Genomic DNA, 17,826 nt, shown 5'->3' with positions numbered 1-17,826 from the left:
GTCATTAGTCATAGTCATTCAAAAAAAATCTTCGGCTATTTGTACGGAGTTGAACTTCACCGAAGATCAATTAAAAACATCGGACTGTTGATACTAATACCAAATAAAACGGAGCTTTAATTACAAAGATAAATATCAAGTATTATTTCAAGTATTATATCAAGTAAGCGAAATGTCGCTTAAACCAAATAGCATTTCACCCCTTGATTTTTTTTCCTACCTAAGCTGATGGTCTAGAGAGACCATATCAGCGTAACGTTAACTAGTCGGTGAGCTCACGGGGCTCAAGCCTGACGACGTTGCTAACACGAACCCTAGCAAGAGCCGTGCTGCGCAGAATTTACCACCGGATCGGAAACGCGACCCACTGAGAAGATCCGGCGAGAAACTCAGTTGGCTGTCTGTGGGTTAATTCGCTCGTCGAGCCCTTCGTCGCAAGCGACGGGTTCGACGAGAACGATGACCGGTGCTTGGGATACCTAAAAGCACCGTTAGTGGATCGGGAGGATTCTCATGTCGTGCCGCTTTATCGAAATGAACACCTTGAAGTGGTTGGTGTAGACCATAGACACCAACAACGGCAATGTTCCCACCCACCTTGAAACATGAGGTCTTAGTCTCAATTTATTAACGGTTATTCCACCGAATGAACCGGAATGCATTGCTGCTTCGCAACAGAAATAGGCGAGGTGGTGGTTGTTGCTCACACCTCAATATCTCGATATCTTAAATTACTAAATAAAAGAAGGTACTTTCAAAATTATATTTTCCAATCGCAGTTGGACTTTTTGGCGGGAACGCGAGGAGTGAAGTTGTGTGATTTATTTTATTTTGTCTAATTAGTGTTTCTTCAGGTTTAAATGTGTAATAATGGTGGTTTGTTAACTATCTAATATCTGTGAAAGTGCACAAATGTGGGAAAATGAAACAAAGCCGCTGGACGTAACTTCTCGGGATCCTCCAAAAAGTCCACTGAAAAATCTCAGTAAATGGCCACCATTTTATTTATGAGATATATTTCATCCCACATCATCTCATTTCATTTCATACCAGTTAATCAATCTCTCAAATTAATCATCTTCAATTCATTTCATTTCACTCCATATTATCATTTTTCATAAAAATAAAAATATAAATTAAAATAAGACATGACCCAAAAGTCTTAGTTACCAGGTCATAAAATCCCTTAATAACCAATCGCAGTGATGGAGTGAACAAGTGTTTTTTCCTCTACATATTCGGTTAATTGTGAACAAATGCCTTTATGAGGATCTTACCTATCATGCAAATAGAATATTGTGGGGTATCGCATGCGAGACCGTACACTAAAGCTGAGAGATGATTTTGCCTGTCCAAATTCAAGCAAGGCGCGTCCATCGTGAATTCTGTGTCAAGCCACGGCGGCATCTAAAGATAGTATAAGAAATTGACAAAACAATTGAATATTGTTTCAAATTTAAACTGAACTCATTTTGAAACTGTCAAAACAAAATAATATCTTGAAATAATAAATAACGTTAAGTAGTTAGTTTAGAAATAACAATTATTACTTATGTTTAAGAAATTATTATATAATTTTAGAGATTTTTGTTTTGAAAGATTTTGGCGCCATTTTCATATCGGACATAGATTATACCGACTTTTATACTGTCGTTGTACATTTTTATGTAAATTAAGTAGGTCGGTAGTTTTTACTGGTGGTAGGACTTCTTGTGAGTCCGCACGGGTAGGTACCACCATCCTGCCTATTTCTGCCGTGAAGCAGTAATGCGTTTCGGTTTGAAGGGTGAGGTAGCCGTCGTAACTATACTGAGGCCTTAGAACTTATATCTCAAGGTGGGTGGCGCATTTACGTCGTAGATGTCTATGGGATCCAGTAACCACTTAACACCAGGTGGGCTGTGAGATCGTCCACCCATCTAAGCAATAAAAAAAAAGGTAGATAAAGATTTTATTCTTAAATGTGCTTACAAACAATCCGATATTATCCGCAAACGATTTTGGATCCGGCAATCGTTTTCCGTTACTGGGGTTAAACCAGGCATATGTTACTGCGTCTGTTGCAATGTCTTTTGTCATATTCAAATGGCCAGATACCCAAATGTGTTCCACAGCTTTAAAAGACAATCTCTAATACATATTAACATTCACTATGTTACAGTTACTTACATTAAATATCATATTATATAAATAATAGCGAGTAATAGTAAGTAGAATACTTTCAATTTTCTATCATAAAATTTTCTAAACATTATAAACTCTGCAATGAAATGAAGCTAAATTATTAACTACTCGTTCATAGATGGCAGTATATAAAATTTCTTACATTTTCTAAACATAATAAACTGCAATGAAATGAAGCTAAATTATTAACTACTAGTTCATAGATGGCAGTATATAAAATTTCTTACATTTTCTAAACATAATAAACTGCAATGAAATGAAGCTAAATTATTAACTACTCGTTCATAGATGGCAGTATATAAAATTTCTTACGGTTATTCTTATTTTCTCCCATAACTAGAAGTAATTGAATTAGAGCATCATTACTTTCAACACTCGCTAAGCTTCCGTTCATTTTACGGCAATTATCAAATGCGTGCTGCCAGTAATATTTTTGTTGAACCAAAATGTAGTAATATAAGTCATCACTAGGTGGCGCTGTTGTAGTAGAAAGCTTTACTTGTGTTTCTGAAAGAAAGAAAAAACGTTTTTTTTTATTGCGATTACCTTGACTATTTTAAAACAAAAGAATTCTTTTTTAACAACTTCAGCGTTCATAATGTTCAGAACTCATAATAAGTAAGTCTCACAATTTTATTTATTTAATATATTTTGTACACACAGCTGTTAGAAGAAACACGACAATAAGGATACAGAGTACAAGGGGGCACTACTTATTTCATGTTGAAATCTCTTCCAGTAGGCCCGCAGAAGGAAAGAACAATTAGGAACACAAGCCTAGTGCATACAGTAATCATTACATATAATAATATATACATATTACAAGATACAGAACAATACATATACATACAAATACACACACACATGCATACATACATACATACATATATATACATACATATACTTTTTAATTAAGCAATTAAAGGTACTATAGGTCCCGCAGTAGTCGAAATTCGACTATAATTGGAATTGTAAGTTTGTACACTATTATGATTGTATTTTATACTTCTATAATCACAAATTTCGTCAAGACTACACAATAAAAAATATTAACAAAGACAAACAATATTTAATCTCATTCTCAATTTGACAACAGACGTCAAGAACAAAAGTTTGACAATAAATAGTATGCATGCGTGTGTGCGTCAAATACATGGTACGTAGTGTGTGTAATGTTTTCTTTATCGATTTAATGTATCTTTTATGTATTATTTTAAAAAAAATATTAGCATTGTGCACTTCTTCTCTATATTCTTTATAAGTGTGGAAAATTTCATACACCTCCGTCCGCGCGATTTTCGTATAAAGGGATATAAAGTTTTTGGTTCACGTATTAATATATAGATAAACTATGATTAAGAAGAACTTTGCGGTGGTATGTTCTAATTTATAACCCAGGTTCAAAAGCTAGAAGAAACAGTGAACGAAGAAACGAAATTCAAAAAAAATAATCAAATTAAAAAATACTGCGTAGATTCCATTTTGATTTTTAATGTGACTAGGCCAGTGTGCTTAGTGCGAGTTTTGTAACGTTCTCGATAGCGTAAAAGTTAACTCAAATTTGTATGCAGTCGGAACAGCGCCCCTAGCGGTTAACGTAGGTAAATGTTTCAACGGTGTATCGCGTTCCGACCCGGCAGGCTGGTTCTGGCCCAGCAGGGTATCCCGGAACACCAGCGGCACCGAGGGGCGGCCTGGTAGGGCCGCCGTACCGCGGAGACCGACGTCGTGGGTCGTCGACTATCGCCTCGACGACCCGTCGGTCGGGCGTCCTCGGGGTGGCGCCGCGTGTCTGGTTGTAGTGTTGACCGCGGGAACCCCCCTACTCTGATCAGGTTCTGACCCCGGACGGAGATCGGCCGTCGGGTGTAAGAGTGCAGGGGAATCGTTTAGTGGGTGGGCCCTAAAATCCTTGGGCCCGCGATCTGCTCTCAACACCTGCAGATCGTTGAGTCTCACATCCCAACGTTAAAAAACTCGCACTAAGCACATTGTATGTATTACGAATAGTAAATAAAGTTTAGTGAAAGGATTTTAGTATATATTGAGAGGTGGCTATTTGGTTAAAGTGATATTTTTGCAACTTTACCATTTAAAGTATAAATTGGGAAAAATATGCCTCGATATAATTATGCATAGTTAGCCTATGTTACAGTCGCATTAAGCACACAGTAGACTGATTTCACTATCCTCGAAGTTTTAAGCGAAAATCGGAGCCTTTATAATACAACAGCTGTCTCGCCCTTTAAATTTTTTCGCGGCAAAAATGAGCACAATGATGGTATCTACTCGTGTGAGCTTACTATTTATATCAGGAGCTTCGCAGGAAAACAATGGTAACCGACATAGCCCAAAGGATTGCGACACTGAAGTGGCAGTGGGCAGGACACATAGCTCGCGGAACGAATGGCCGTTGGGGCCAGAAGGTTCTTGAGTGGCTGGCGACCGCGTACTGGAAGACGTAGCGTGGGTAGGCCTCCCACAAGGTGGGCCGACGACCTATTGAGGTTCGCGGGGATCCGCTGGATGCAGGCAGCGCAGGACCGGTCTTTGTGGCGAGGCATGGGGGAGGCCTTTGTCCAACAGTGGACGTCCATGGGCTGATAGAATAGAGTTTACTATATGTCTTAACGTAAATAAGCTAAGCTATTTATTTACCTTTATAACAAATAAATTGCATTTTCCGTTCGCATCTAGCTTCCAAGAATAAAGGACTCTTCGCAGAGTGTCTGTCGAGTTGAAGACAGCCGCTTTGTTTCATGTTTCTATCCCTAAAAAGAAATCAATTTTTTTTTGTTTACGCTCTCTAAGACTATAGAGATATATTTAAAAAAAAAAAATTGTCTGTATAAGCAGACGAGCATACAGCCCACCTGATGGTGACTGGTTACCGTCGCCCATGGACTTCAGCAATGCCAGGGGCAGAGCCAAGCCGCTGCCTACCGTTAGGTACTCTCCACAAGCCCCGAGAAGGACATGTTATAGCGCTCGGGAAACACCGTAGAGGGGAGGTCATTCTAAAGCTGGATGGTACGTGGCAAAAAAGATATCTGGAAGCATACTGTGGAAATAAATATAATACTTAGCCTTAAATAAGCAAATCTTAATAAAATTAACACTTCTTCTTCGCCTCCGCTTATTCCCACTAGGCTGGGTCGGCACAGCGAATGTTTCTATTATTCCATTTTCCTCTATCAGCCGTCATCTCAACACTCACTCCTCTCTCTCTTATATCGTCATTCACACACTCCATCCATGTCTTCTTCAGTCAACCTCTTCACCCTCTACCTTACACTACTATTTCCATACATCTCCTAGTCACATGCATCTCCTGTCTACGCCTCATTCCCGATCGTGCGGACAGAATGGCAAGCAGTCGACGTCGCCCAAAACACGTCATTTCGGACCCTTCCGTACCATCAACGGTGCTTTTAGGTACCTCAAGCACCGGTCATCGTTCTCGTCGAACCCGTAGCTTGTAACGAAGGGCTCGACGAGTAAATTAACCCATAGACAGCCCACTGAGTTTCTCGACGGATCTTCTTAGTGGGTCGCATTTCCGATCCGACCGTAGATTCTACGAAGCACTGCTCTTGCTCAGCGGGGTATTCCGAGGGTAGACCATTCTAACCGGCGCCATCTAGGCGGGCTTCGGATAGCCTGCCGACCGAGAGGACTGGTGGTCGTGGCGCCGACGACCGCCAGTCCGGCGTCCCGAGGGGGACGGTGATGGGAGAGATGTGCTCCGCACTAAACGCTTCACTTTCCCCCCTTTGCCTTTTCATGAGTTCTGTCTCATGCGAGGTTTGGATGCTGGTTGTTGAGCGACAGGAGGTTTTAGTCGGTTCAACTCCGACATGCCCCGCCCTCCATCCCCAGTGGAGGGCGGAAGTCCGGTGATTTCCTCCTGACAAAAAAAAAAGGGCTAATGTTAGGACCATATATCCTCAGGTTAGAGCCGTTGAGTGCCAGTGAGCCAGTGAGTTCACCTTCTCGCCCGATTACACTGAAATAGCCCCCCAAGCTCCCAGCTTAGGTAGGAAAAAACCCAACAAATCGTTAAGGAGGTGGTATGCCTTGCAAGATAAATCGTTAAATTCCTTCACATACATTTAATGATCATTGTAAAAATCCTAATCAATGATTGCCCGAAGCTCTTATTAAACCAACAAAGTACAAGCTTTCATGAAACCTTGTTTCGTGTCCATCATTACTGAAATACAAAACATTAGAAAATGTTTAGGTATGTTGCACAATTCGATATATCTAGGATACATATTTTTTGAAACATTAATATTAAGGTCTCGTTTTATGTATTTCGCTAGTTTTTTTTTTCTTTAATGCTTTATATTTATTTCATAATATGTATGTTCGTATTTAATTACAACCCAAAAAAATTTTTAAGTGATTTTATGACCTGGTAACTGAGACCTTTAAGTCATGTCCTATTTTAATTTATATTCATATTTTTATGAAAAATGATATTACGGAGTGAAATGAAATGATGACGACTAATTTGAGACATTAATCAACTGGGATGAAATATAATCTCAGTAAAATGGTGGTCATTTACTAAGATTTTTTCAGTGGACTTTTTGGAGGATCCCGAGAAGTTACATCCAGCGGCTTTGTTTCATTCTTCTACATTTGTGCACTTTCACAGATATTAAACAGTTAATAAACCACCATTAATACACATTTAAACCCGAAGAAACACTAAATAGACAAAATAAAACAAATCACACAACTTCACTCCTCGCGTTCCCGCCAAAAAGCCCTACAACCCTAATTAAGAAATTTTGTGCAAAGACTAATAAAATTAAATCTTGTTGTTAACTCCAAATGTCACGTAATCCTCACACAGCGACATCTGTCGGTCGCGGAACTGAGAAATCTGAAAACGGTCTGCGTCGGAATAAAAACTATTCCTACTACTATTACTACTGCGCTGGCCTATCAACTAGAAGTGAATCTTAGCCTTTGACAATAAACGGTGCCACTAGTCCCGACACCGCCCAACACTTTGCCAGTCCGGAACTTTAAGCTTGCGTAAATCCCCTTTCACAGCGTCCGACCAGCGATAATTGGGCCTCCTTACAGGCGCCGCACTACACGCTCGAGCTGAGTCCCAGCGCTTTTTCTTCCTAGAATATTTAGTTCAAAGTTCACAACTTTATCCGTCATCCCTTTAAACTGGTCCTAGTTTATTTTTCAGCACGTATTGTTCAGTTATTAGGAGTTTTACCACTTCTTTCTTCTAAGGGTCCATGCTTTGCATCCATACAATATGATCAGTCTGACCATGGTCTGCTTGTGCATGGTGCTGCTTAAAACTGTATAATCTCAAAACTTACTAACTTTACAGGAGAGTGTTTTAAAGGTTTAACATTTTTAATATTAATCATCTTTGCAATATATTTTTTTTATTTTTTACCAGTTACATTATCTGTCTTTTAAAGTAAGATAAAATTATGTATTAATTTTGTTAATTTAGTAGTAAAAACATAGATAAAAAAAAAAAAAAAAAATTAAGTTGGTACGCTCTTTTGACAGTATTTATGAGAAAAATACTGGTGATACCAAATGAGTCCGCATATTAATTCAATTTCGAATATTTTTGGAAATTGTACACTTTTAATGCGAAAAGATGATATTTCAATTAAGTCTTCCCTGTCATTGGTGTATCTTACAGCGCAGTCAAGGTGAAGTCAGAATTTGATCGCTCCCTTGTACTTGCGCCTGTACTTGTGCGCCTGTACAACAAAATCCCACAAGATGTTCAGAACCTACATATACATAGGTTTAAGAAAACTATTAAAGAACATCTGTTCAATAAAGCTTACTATAAAGTCAATTATTATCTAGAAGATTGCACAAAGTGGGAATGAGTTGCTCGCTCCGGGCATTCCAATATTGTAGTAATTGTTACGTTATAATACTCATTGTAAAAAATTCATATTAAAAAAAATTATCTAATATTAAAAAAATAATAAATAATAGTTTCTTATTAAAAAAAATCACATCGATATCAAGTCTGCCCCTTCCAACACTACATGACGATCACGACCACTCTGTCAAGAGTGACACGACTGAGAAGAACATTAAAAAAAAAAAGACATGCCCGCTGAGTTTCTTGCCAATTCTTCTCAGGACGGAGGCTAGTTCTTGTGAATTGACGGTAGTTCTTTTGACGTTCAACAAGTATGTACTTTCATTTATATTGAATAAAATTTTTTTGATTTGATTTGATTTGATAATCATCATCATCAGCCCACAGTCGTCCACTGCTGGACTAGGCCTCTCCCAATTCACACCACTGAACCCGGTCTACGGCTCTCCCCATCCACTTCTTGCCGGTCACCGTTCGGAGGTCATCGCACCTTGTATTTTGTATTCTCCACAATTAGATCTTGTCTGTTTAGTCTTATGTTTCTGTATCGGCGCCTATGAATACTCCGACTTTTCGTGGCTCAAACGAAGGCGAATCATAACGATAAATCAAATATCATATTTTTTGCCTAATTACAAAATAAATAGGGTCTTTAAAGAGGATTTAGTCGTTTTTGAAAATATTTTATTTAAGACTAGCGACCCGCCCTAGTTTCGCTTCGGAAACTGTAATTTATCATTGATTTCTCCACTATTTAATGGATGTTATTATACATATAAACCTTCCTCTTCAATCACTCTATATATTAAAAAAAACCGCATCAAAATCCGTTGCGTAGATTTAAAGATTTAAGCATAGATAGGGATATAGGGACAGAGAAAGCGACTTTGTTTTATACTATGTAGTGATGCCTAGGGGAATTTGACTGGTGTTTGAAATTCAAGAAAGTGTCCCATGAGACAATACCGCTAGTAACTACTGAACTGCTGGTAGGACTTTTACTGGTGGTAGGACGTCTTGTGAGTCCACACGGGTAGGTACCACCATCATTCCTATTTCTGCGTGAAGCAGTAATGCGTTTCGGTTTGAAGGGCAGGGCAGCCGTTTTACTGTTAAAAGTGATACTTTACAACTTTACTCACGTCTCAAGGTGGGTGGCGGCATTTACGTTGTAGATGTCTATATGCTCCGGTAACCAATTAACACCGAGTGGGCCGTCAACCAATTTAACCATTTAAAAAATGTCACGAGGGAACATTGTCATTTTACTTGTAAGCTATTTTAATCTTCGATTTTAGCAACACGAGATTTCTCAAGATAAAGCTTACCTTAAGGGCGGCCATATTTCATTGTTTAATTCAGCCTCGTTAGTTGGCTGTATGATGGACGCGCCAGTATCGATCCACGTCCATTTACCTAGTCTCCCTTTCGCCCCGATCCACGCGTTCTCGATACCTGCACAGCAATTTAATTCTGAATACATCAAGCCAGTTGACTATGATATATCCTAGAACATGACTATCTTTTTTTTTTATTGCTTAGTTGGGTGGACGAGCTCATAGCCTACCTGGTGTTAAGTGGTTACTGGAGCCCACAGACATCTACAACGTAAATTAAGTTCTAAGGTCTCAGTATAGTTACGACGGCTGCCCCACCCTTCAAACCGAAACGTATTACTGCTTCTCGGCAGAAATAGGCAGGGCGGTAGTACCTACCAATGGGGACTCACAAGAGGTCCTACCACCAGTAATTACGCAAATTATAATTCTGCGGGTTTGATTTTTATTACACGATGTTATTCCTTCACCGTGGAAGTCAATCGTGAACATTTGTCAAGTACGTTTTTCATCAGAAAAGTTGGTACCCACCTGCGGGATTCGAACACCGTTGCATCGCTAAATACGAATGCACCGGACGTCTTATCCTTTAGGCCACGACGACTTCCCGCGACCTTCGTGATCACTAAGACAATCGTCGGATTGTATAGCAATGTTTTCTGAGTTAATACCGTAATAATAAAGTGATTGATGTACTGTACCAGCTGGTGGTAGGACGGCTTGGAGTGCTTACGCGTGGTTCGACAACATCGAACTGAAAATTCACCAGGCTGAGATCTGAGCTTCCTTGCATGCAGGGTAAAGCTGTTATAACCCCTCAGAGCTACCAGCATAGGTAGGCAAAAAATGCATATTGTTACCTCAGCAATCATTTCCATTTTAAGGGCAGAGCAAACGTTAAATAATAATTACAATTCGGAAATATACCCCATTAACCAGGTCGTGCTTGCTATGGGCTCCTGTGAGAGCAATACAAATCAAATAAAATGTGTTTTTGATAATAAGATTGCCGATTAAACATAAACAAAAATCTCAATTTAAACACTAAGTAATTATTTCGTTGAAATGCAAAAAAAAACCAATGCAGTAAATTTTAACAAAGGGTACAAAGACAGAATGTAAGTAATTATGTTTCTCGTAATAATGGACAGGGTGTAACGAAACTGACTTTGAAACCAAATCGGGTGCAACCTAATAACTTAAAGGGAAAATAATCTTACTTTCCCTTCCCCTTCTTATTTTTTTTTTATTATTTACTTTTACTTTCTTAATATTGGCTTGTGTTGGTAAATTCTGCTAGTTAAGCTCTGCAAAAGCTCTCTTTTATTACTGGTAGTAGAACTTCTTGTGAGTCTGCACGGGTAGGTACCACCACCCTGCCTATTTCTGCCGTGAAGTGTGCTGTAAAACCGTGTTGTACTGTAAAAACTGAAACCTTAGAAGTCATATCTCAAGGTGGGTGGCGGCATTTACTTTGTAGATTTCTGTGGGCTCCGGTAACCACTTAACACCAGGTGGGCCGTGAGATCATTCATCCACCTAAGCAACAACAAAAAAGTTTTTCTAGTTGGTATATCACAAGAGTCGCCTGTTTGGAGTTGTTAACGTGGAACATGGCTTCAGGCATCGCCAGAGCACAGCTAAGCCACTGCCAGCAAAAGTCCCTCACGTCAACCCTGCGCTGCAATATGTTCTTAGAGTCATATAAAATAGAGTTCATAGTTAACTCACTAGGCCTCGCCTTCAGCATGGCCAATCCGAGTTTCTTCAAGCACTTCATCGAGTTAATAGTTGCCAGGCTGAAAACAAACAAGACTAATGAAATAGTGATCACGCCGCACCAAGATTATGCGAAAAAAAATCGATTTTTTGAATCTACGCATTCGCCACACGGCATTCGTTAATTGTCAGGATCCTCTCCTGGAGTATCAAGAACAACTAAGTTTCATTAGAACCAAACGAACGGTTAGAAAAACAGAACAGACGTACGTGCAAATATTAATTTTATTAAGCGGTTAAATAAAGAAAACTAGCATCACATTTTAGACCAGATGCTATATGGTCCACTTGTATTAAAATACCGGAAATACTATAGATCAATACTTAGACCTCAGATAGCAATTGTTTCTAATAAACTTCTATACCAGTCGCGACCGCTTTTTTTTCCTACCTCAGCAGGTAGGAAGAAAAGGTAAAAAGTCTAAAAGCTGGTAACCTAGAGGGCTATGCCAACGTAACCGGGCGAGTCGATATTCTCACGGGGCTTTAACCAGAGCACGCTGCTAACACTAGCCCTACCAAGAGCAGCGCTTCGCAGAATCTACCACCGGATCGGAAACGTGACCCACTGAGAAGATCCGGCGAGAAACTCAGTATGGCACTGTAATCTGTATTATAATCACGATCTTATCTTATATTTTCAGAGCTCTACTGATGAACCAGCCGAGATTTCGGCTCTTAAAGACCTTTCGTGCCGGGACTCTTTTATTCACTCCCCCAAACACCGCTTACATGAGTTTTGTCATAGCTTTGGAGCATAGGCCGGTCATCATTCTCGACGAACCCGTCGCTTGCGACGAGTAAATTAACCCACAGACACAGCCCACTGAGTTTCTCGCGGGATCTTCTCACTGGGTCGTGTTTCCGATCCGGTGGTAGATTCTGCGAAGCATGGCTCTTATTAGGGTTCGTGTTAGTCGTCAGGTTTGAGCCCCGTGACCTCACCTACTAATTAAGATTACGTTGATATAGCCTCTCAAGGCTTAGGTAGGAAAAAAAGAAGGAGCATAGAAACCTGGTTAAGAAGCTCATTCTAATCTTCGATAGGCGATAGTAGGGATGCTATTCAGCACTAGAGCGTCCAGTGGGTACCCAAAACCGGCTTAGCTATTACGCAGAAGCCTTACAAGCGACCTTTGTTCAGCCTTGAACATGTGAACATTTTATTATTAAATTGTTACCTCATCTTGTTCATAATACAATGCGTAGCTGCTTGATGCCAATCCATTTGACCACTGTAAACGCGATACAATCCGGACCTGCATCTCACAATGCTCAACTCCCGCACTCTGACATCAGCTCTCGCTTCTAGAAGTAATCATCAGTATCGGTTTATTTAAGAAGTAATTAAAAGAACTGATGCGACATCTTTGTTTGACTTATTTTGGTAACATACAGAGCAATGTTCTTCATCTATTCCTTGCTGCCCACCAAAGTCATGTAATGGTGAGGAGAATCAAAGACCGGGCTGAATGGAGTAATGGTCCATAAGTCCAGCAGTGGACGAATTGGGGCTGATGATGATAAAAGCAATACGTTTAGGTGGTCCACCAAAAAGTCGGGCAGTAAATAGCTGACAGTAACAACATAAATCAAATGAATAGTTGATAGTTGACTTTAAACTGGTGGTAGAACGTTTTGTAAGTCTGCACGGGTAGGTACCATCGCCCTGCCTATTTCTGCCGTGAAGCAGTAATGCGTTTCGGTTTGAAGGGCGGGGCAGCCGTTGTAACTATACGTGAGATCTTAGAACTTATATCTCAAGGTGGGTGGTGGTATTTACGTTGTAGATGTCTATGGGCTCCAGTAACCACTAAACAGAGCAATGAAACAATCTAAGAACTTAGACATTAAATATTTCTAGAATAAAATTACGTCACCGCCGATTGCCTAGATAAGGTTGATAGTAATTGTTTGAGAGTGATATGTTTTTTTAATTTATTTTTTATTGTTTCGAGAACTTTTTGGTTTCAAGATGCTCTGCGACTCTAGACCTCACAACGTGAATACCACCACCCATCTTAAGATTGATCGAAGTCTCAACAAAATTGTATAAGAGCCGGAACAGACAGGATCTTGGTATTCTCCCATGTTGACACAAAATACTCCCACGACCAGAATGCAATACAAACATTATTTCTACCTTAAATCGGATGCGTGGTGGGGTTTACTTTGTGACGTCTATATCTTGTCAATACTTGACCTATGAGTCTGTCTGTCTATAAACGGTAACATAAATAAATCTATATATTCCAGGGCTCAGTAATCCTGAAAGGGTCATTACTTTCAACACGTCCAGTGAACATATGTTGAAAAGTTCACCTAATCACTTCTGACTTCGAGTACTCTTACCTCTTTCACAAGAGAATGGCCTTTCGATACCACACGGTAAATCTAGGAACACAGGTCTGTCGTGTTGCACTCTCTCCAGAGCGACGCAATCAGCTCCTCCCTCGGGCACTGGCACTCCGGTTCTGTTCACCCACTGAATTAAGATGAGAAAAGAACTTGTTCAAGACGGTGTACCTTTTAAGCCAGTATACGCGATTGCTTCGTTCTTAAAGGTTGAGCAGTTCAGAGTTGTGCTATATCTTGGAAGATTGCAGCCAAATATATGGAATATTTACATAAATACCATGCACACTCGGTACGGTGATAGGTAGAGAGTTTGAAATAGAAACCTAAATAGCTGGGTAGTAAGGAAGGAATTGCTGAAATCAAGGAACGTTGATGATCACTATCCAACGTAGTTCATTAAGGGAATCCTGGAGGTTAAATTGGCGTTAATTTCCAATGCGCTGGTCCGACCAAATCCGCACCGCTCTGGATACCACCGTCTGCGATGTCATACACACCGCTGAGAACAGAGGAAGATGGCGAAACATCATCCAGAGAAGGATAATGGGAGGAGATGGTCACGACCCTCAGATATGAGGAATGCGACTCAGGGAGAAGGAGGAGGAGGTTATAAGGGGCGACCTTAAAACGCCATCTGTTAAGTGTCAGCTAATTTAAATATCCCTTAAAAACAGATGGCGCTAGTATATGAATTACAATTTCATTTATTCATTCAAACTCACAATCAGATAGTGCAGGTTATCGCCGTCCAGCTCACTCGTCAGGACGTCTGCATCAGTCCGTTTCAGTTCCACACCTTGAGCCCATCTGTAGCCTTCGGGGTCGTCTGCCGTATCCCTTCTAGCACCCACCCATATTGAATCTATATCTGCATTCCACAAGCGATTGGTGACCTCTCATATTTGGAATTTTTTTTATTGCTTAGGTTGGTGGACGAGTTCACAGCCTACCTGGTGTTAAGTGGTTACTGGAGCCTATAGACATCTACAACGTAAATGCGCCACCCAGCTTGAGATATAAGTTCTAAGGTCTCAGGTATAATTACAACGGCTGCCCCACCCTTCAAACCGAAACGCATTACTGCTTCACGACAGAAATAGGCAGGGTGGTGGTACCTACCCGCACGGACTCTCTACAGGTCCTACCACCAGTAATTACGCAAATTATAATTTTGCGGGTTTGATTTTTATTACACAATGTTATTCCTTCACCGTGGAAATCAATCGTCAACATTTATTGAGTACGTATTTCATTAGAAAATTTGATTTGTACAAGCCTGCGGGATTCGAACACCGTTGCATCGCTTCAACACGAATGCACCGGACGTCTTATCCTTTAGGCCACGACGACTTCAAAAGATCCGACGAGAAACTCAGTGGGCTGTGTCTGTGGGTTGATTTACTCGCCGAGCCCTTCGTCGCAAGCGAAGGGTTCGACGAGGACGGTGACACTTCCCTTCAGAATACGAACCGAACTGGGATTCCGATAACGCTTCAGCTAAGAACTCCGCTATCTCTTTCTTGTCCAAAATCGCTAAAGATCCATTGTGGTAGCCTCTGCAATGAAAACAAAATGGACGCTCGAAGTAATGCCTAAAGCTCCCGCCAATACCGATGACGTTTTTACAAAATGGCCGATTATAATTGTGAACATTATTTAATGCTTTGTTTTCGTGTTTATTATTTTCATTTCATTGAAAAAACAATCCGTTAAAAATTAATCAGCCTTTTGTTGTGTTGTGGCCGAAATAATTATAACAAAAATGATTTATAACCTAGATCAAGATTGGGGCGTCATTTACCAGCTCCGATTGAAATTCTAAGCCGAAATTCGATTACGGCGGTCAGTGATCATCATAAATGCCCATAACAATTATGTATATTAAGGGGTGAAAGGCTATTTTCTTTAAGCGCCATTTTAGCATCTTTACAGGAAAGCCATTTGAAGCTTAGAATTTTGAAAAAAATTCATTACAAAAAAAAACTTCGTCGCCTACGGTGACGGAAATTATGAAGTCTTCCAAACGTTAAAAATGGTGCTATTTTTTTTTCTTTTTTTTTGTCCTACCTAAGCTGGTAGCCTTGAGAGGTTATGTCAGCGGAACGTAACGAGTAGGTGAGCTCATGGGGCTCAAACCTGACGACGTTGCTAATACTAGCCCTAGCAAGAGCAGTACTTCGCAGAATCTACCACCGGATCAGCAACGCGACCCACTGAGAAGATCCGGCGATAAACTCGGTGGGCTGTGTCTATTCACTCGTCGAGCCCTTCGTCGCAAGCGACGGGTTCGACGAGAACGATGACCGGTGCTTGAGGTACCTAAAAGAACCATTAATGGATCGGGAGGTTCCGATATGACGTGGATGGAAATAACAAATGTGAGATTAGGCCGCTGAAGTTGTTGTGCAATTTAGGCGGTTAAATAAACAACAAAAACTACCATAGACTGTCTAAGGTACACTTTGCTTATCATGTGGACACGACAAATATCAGGAGCTTGGAGAACAAACATTACAATTGTATACTAACCTGCATAGAATTTCGGCGTTCTCCCATTTAACTCCCAGATTATGTAGAATATACTCCTTGCCATTGAAGACGTAAGATTCCCAATTATTTGATATTGTCTGTGGCACTGAAATTTTTGAATAAAACACACTTACGTGCAATGGTCTAAAGTGTAATCAAGTGTAATTATAAACGATAATTATAAACAATGTCTGGTTTTTTAGCGACTGCTGGCGTGTTCGAGGTTTTTTCCCCGAAATACTCTTTTTTTTTTATTGCCCTTATAAGCAGTCGAGCATACGGTCCATCTGATGATGAATAGTTACCGTCGCCTATGGACGTCAGCAATTCCAGGAGCAGAGCCAAGCCACTGCCTACCGTTAAGAACTCTCCTTAAGCCTCGTTTGAAGAACGAAGGTTTGTTTGTCGGAACCTGTTTTTATTTTAAAGCAGAGCAGCTAGTACGACAGAAAGGCAATGGAGTCTTTTTGACTTTTTTTTTTTAATTGCCATTGTCGAAAAACGCATAGGCCCCCTAGTCTGTTACTACTGTCAAGGTTTTCGTAAACCTCATTGAAGAAAGACATACTGCCGGGGCAACACCATTAAGAGAAATTCATTCGAGATGAGAAAGGATCATCCCGAGGAATTCCTCAAAGCAGTCGCACATAGATTTTTCTCATCTCTAGTTTTTGGAACAACACCGAGATGACGCTGAGATCCGAGTGACACTGGACCGATCCAAAAAATACGAAACTTCGAGTTCTCAAGTTTTGTTACTTTGTAAAAAGAACGTACGGTCCTATCTAATGATATTAAATATGCTCATTGTCACTCTATAAATTGTTTGAAAGGATCGCGTTGACTCATTTTTGCCATCGCACCGCCCGCCACCAGACCCAAGTTCATCCATATTACCCAGAACAAGTGTACTTATTCTCAATTCGTTTCCAGAAACTATTATTATTACTGCTCCAAGTTGATGAACTCAATACGCACACATACAACTCAGCGACTTTGAGTTTTATCCTTATAATGTTTCCCAAATTTGACATAATTCACACAACGATAACACAAAAAAAAGTAAATAAAATTTCACCTCTATACTGCTCGTGGTAGCTGGCCGCACATAAAAGCGAAAAATTAAAAAAAATTAAAGCCTTCACTATTGAACACATTTCGAACGAGTAACCATAGATAATACACTAAATACTCGTTTAAAAGCGAGTAACCTTTGCCACGAGCGGACCTTTTATGAATACAATTTTTGGCGCAATTTTCGCCCTCATGTGTTTAATCTATGCTTATGACTTCAGATGTCGCGAATTCAATACGTAATAATGTGGTCTTTGTTCGAGATAATGTAATACAATGCTATTATTGTTAGTGTGATATTGCATTATATTTTATAAACATTAATCGTTGGAAAGATTAGCTGATTAGTCAGAAACATATTATATAGATTCCTCATTATTGTACCCTTTTTTTTATAATATACTAGCGATCCGCCCTCGCTTCGCTTCGGAAACGGTAATTTATTATTGATTTCTCATTGGTTTTTTTTTAAGTCTACAGACAACACTTCCTGAATGCCGTAATCCACGTAGAGATTTGAGGTTGAAATTTCAAACTGGAACAATAGGGTACTCTAAGGACAGTAAAAATCCGTGCGGGCCAAAATACGGATTTTTTTTTCCTACTTATGCTGATTGCCTTGAGAGGCTATATCAGCTTCTCCTTGACGTGTAGGTGAGCTCACGGGGCTCAAAC

General features: G+C 40.0%; 1 protein-coding gene across 1 annotated transcript; it reads right to left on the bottom strand.

The window, feature by feature from the left end:
* Nucleotides 1-1,242: 1,242 nt before the first annotated feature.
* On the bottom strand, nucleotides 1,243-17,297 carry LOC114245666 (uncharacterized). Its single transcript, XM_089732642.1, has 13 exons — nucleotides 17,156-17,297; nucleotides 16,078-16,183; nucleotides 15,019-15,104; nucleotides 14,271-14,416; nucleotides 13,543-13,675; nucleotides 12,372-12,498; nucleotides 11,143-11,210; nucleotides 9,403-9,529; nucleotides 4,843-4,955; nucleotides 3,868-3,878; nucleotides 2,497-2,677; nucleotides 1,972-2,114; nucleotides 1,243-1,407 (listed from the first exon to the last, which is right to left on the bottom strand). Exons 1-13 carry the CDS (start codon nucleotides 17,232-17,234, stop codon nucleotides 1,243-1,245), a joined length of 1,485 nt encoding a protein of 494 aa, XP_089588768.1. The 5' UTR covers nucleotides 17,235-17,297.
* Between the last annotated feature and the right edge of the window lie 529 nt (nucleotides 17,298-17,826).

The sequence above is a fragment of the Bombyx mandarina genome, chromosome 02 (assembly GCF_030267445.1).
Source record: "Bombyx mandarina strain Sakado chromosome 02, ASM3026744v2".
Lineage (NCBI taxonomy): Eukaryota > Metazoa > Arthropoda > Insecta > Lepidoptera > Bombycidae > Bombyx > Bombyx mandarina.
The sequence above is the reverse complement of the archived record's forward strand: the minus strand, read 5'-3'. Positions and strand labels throughout refer to the sequence as shown.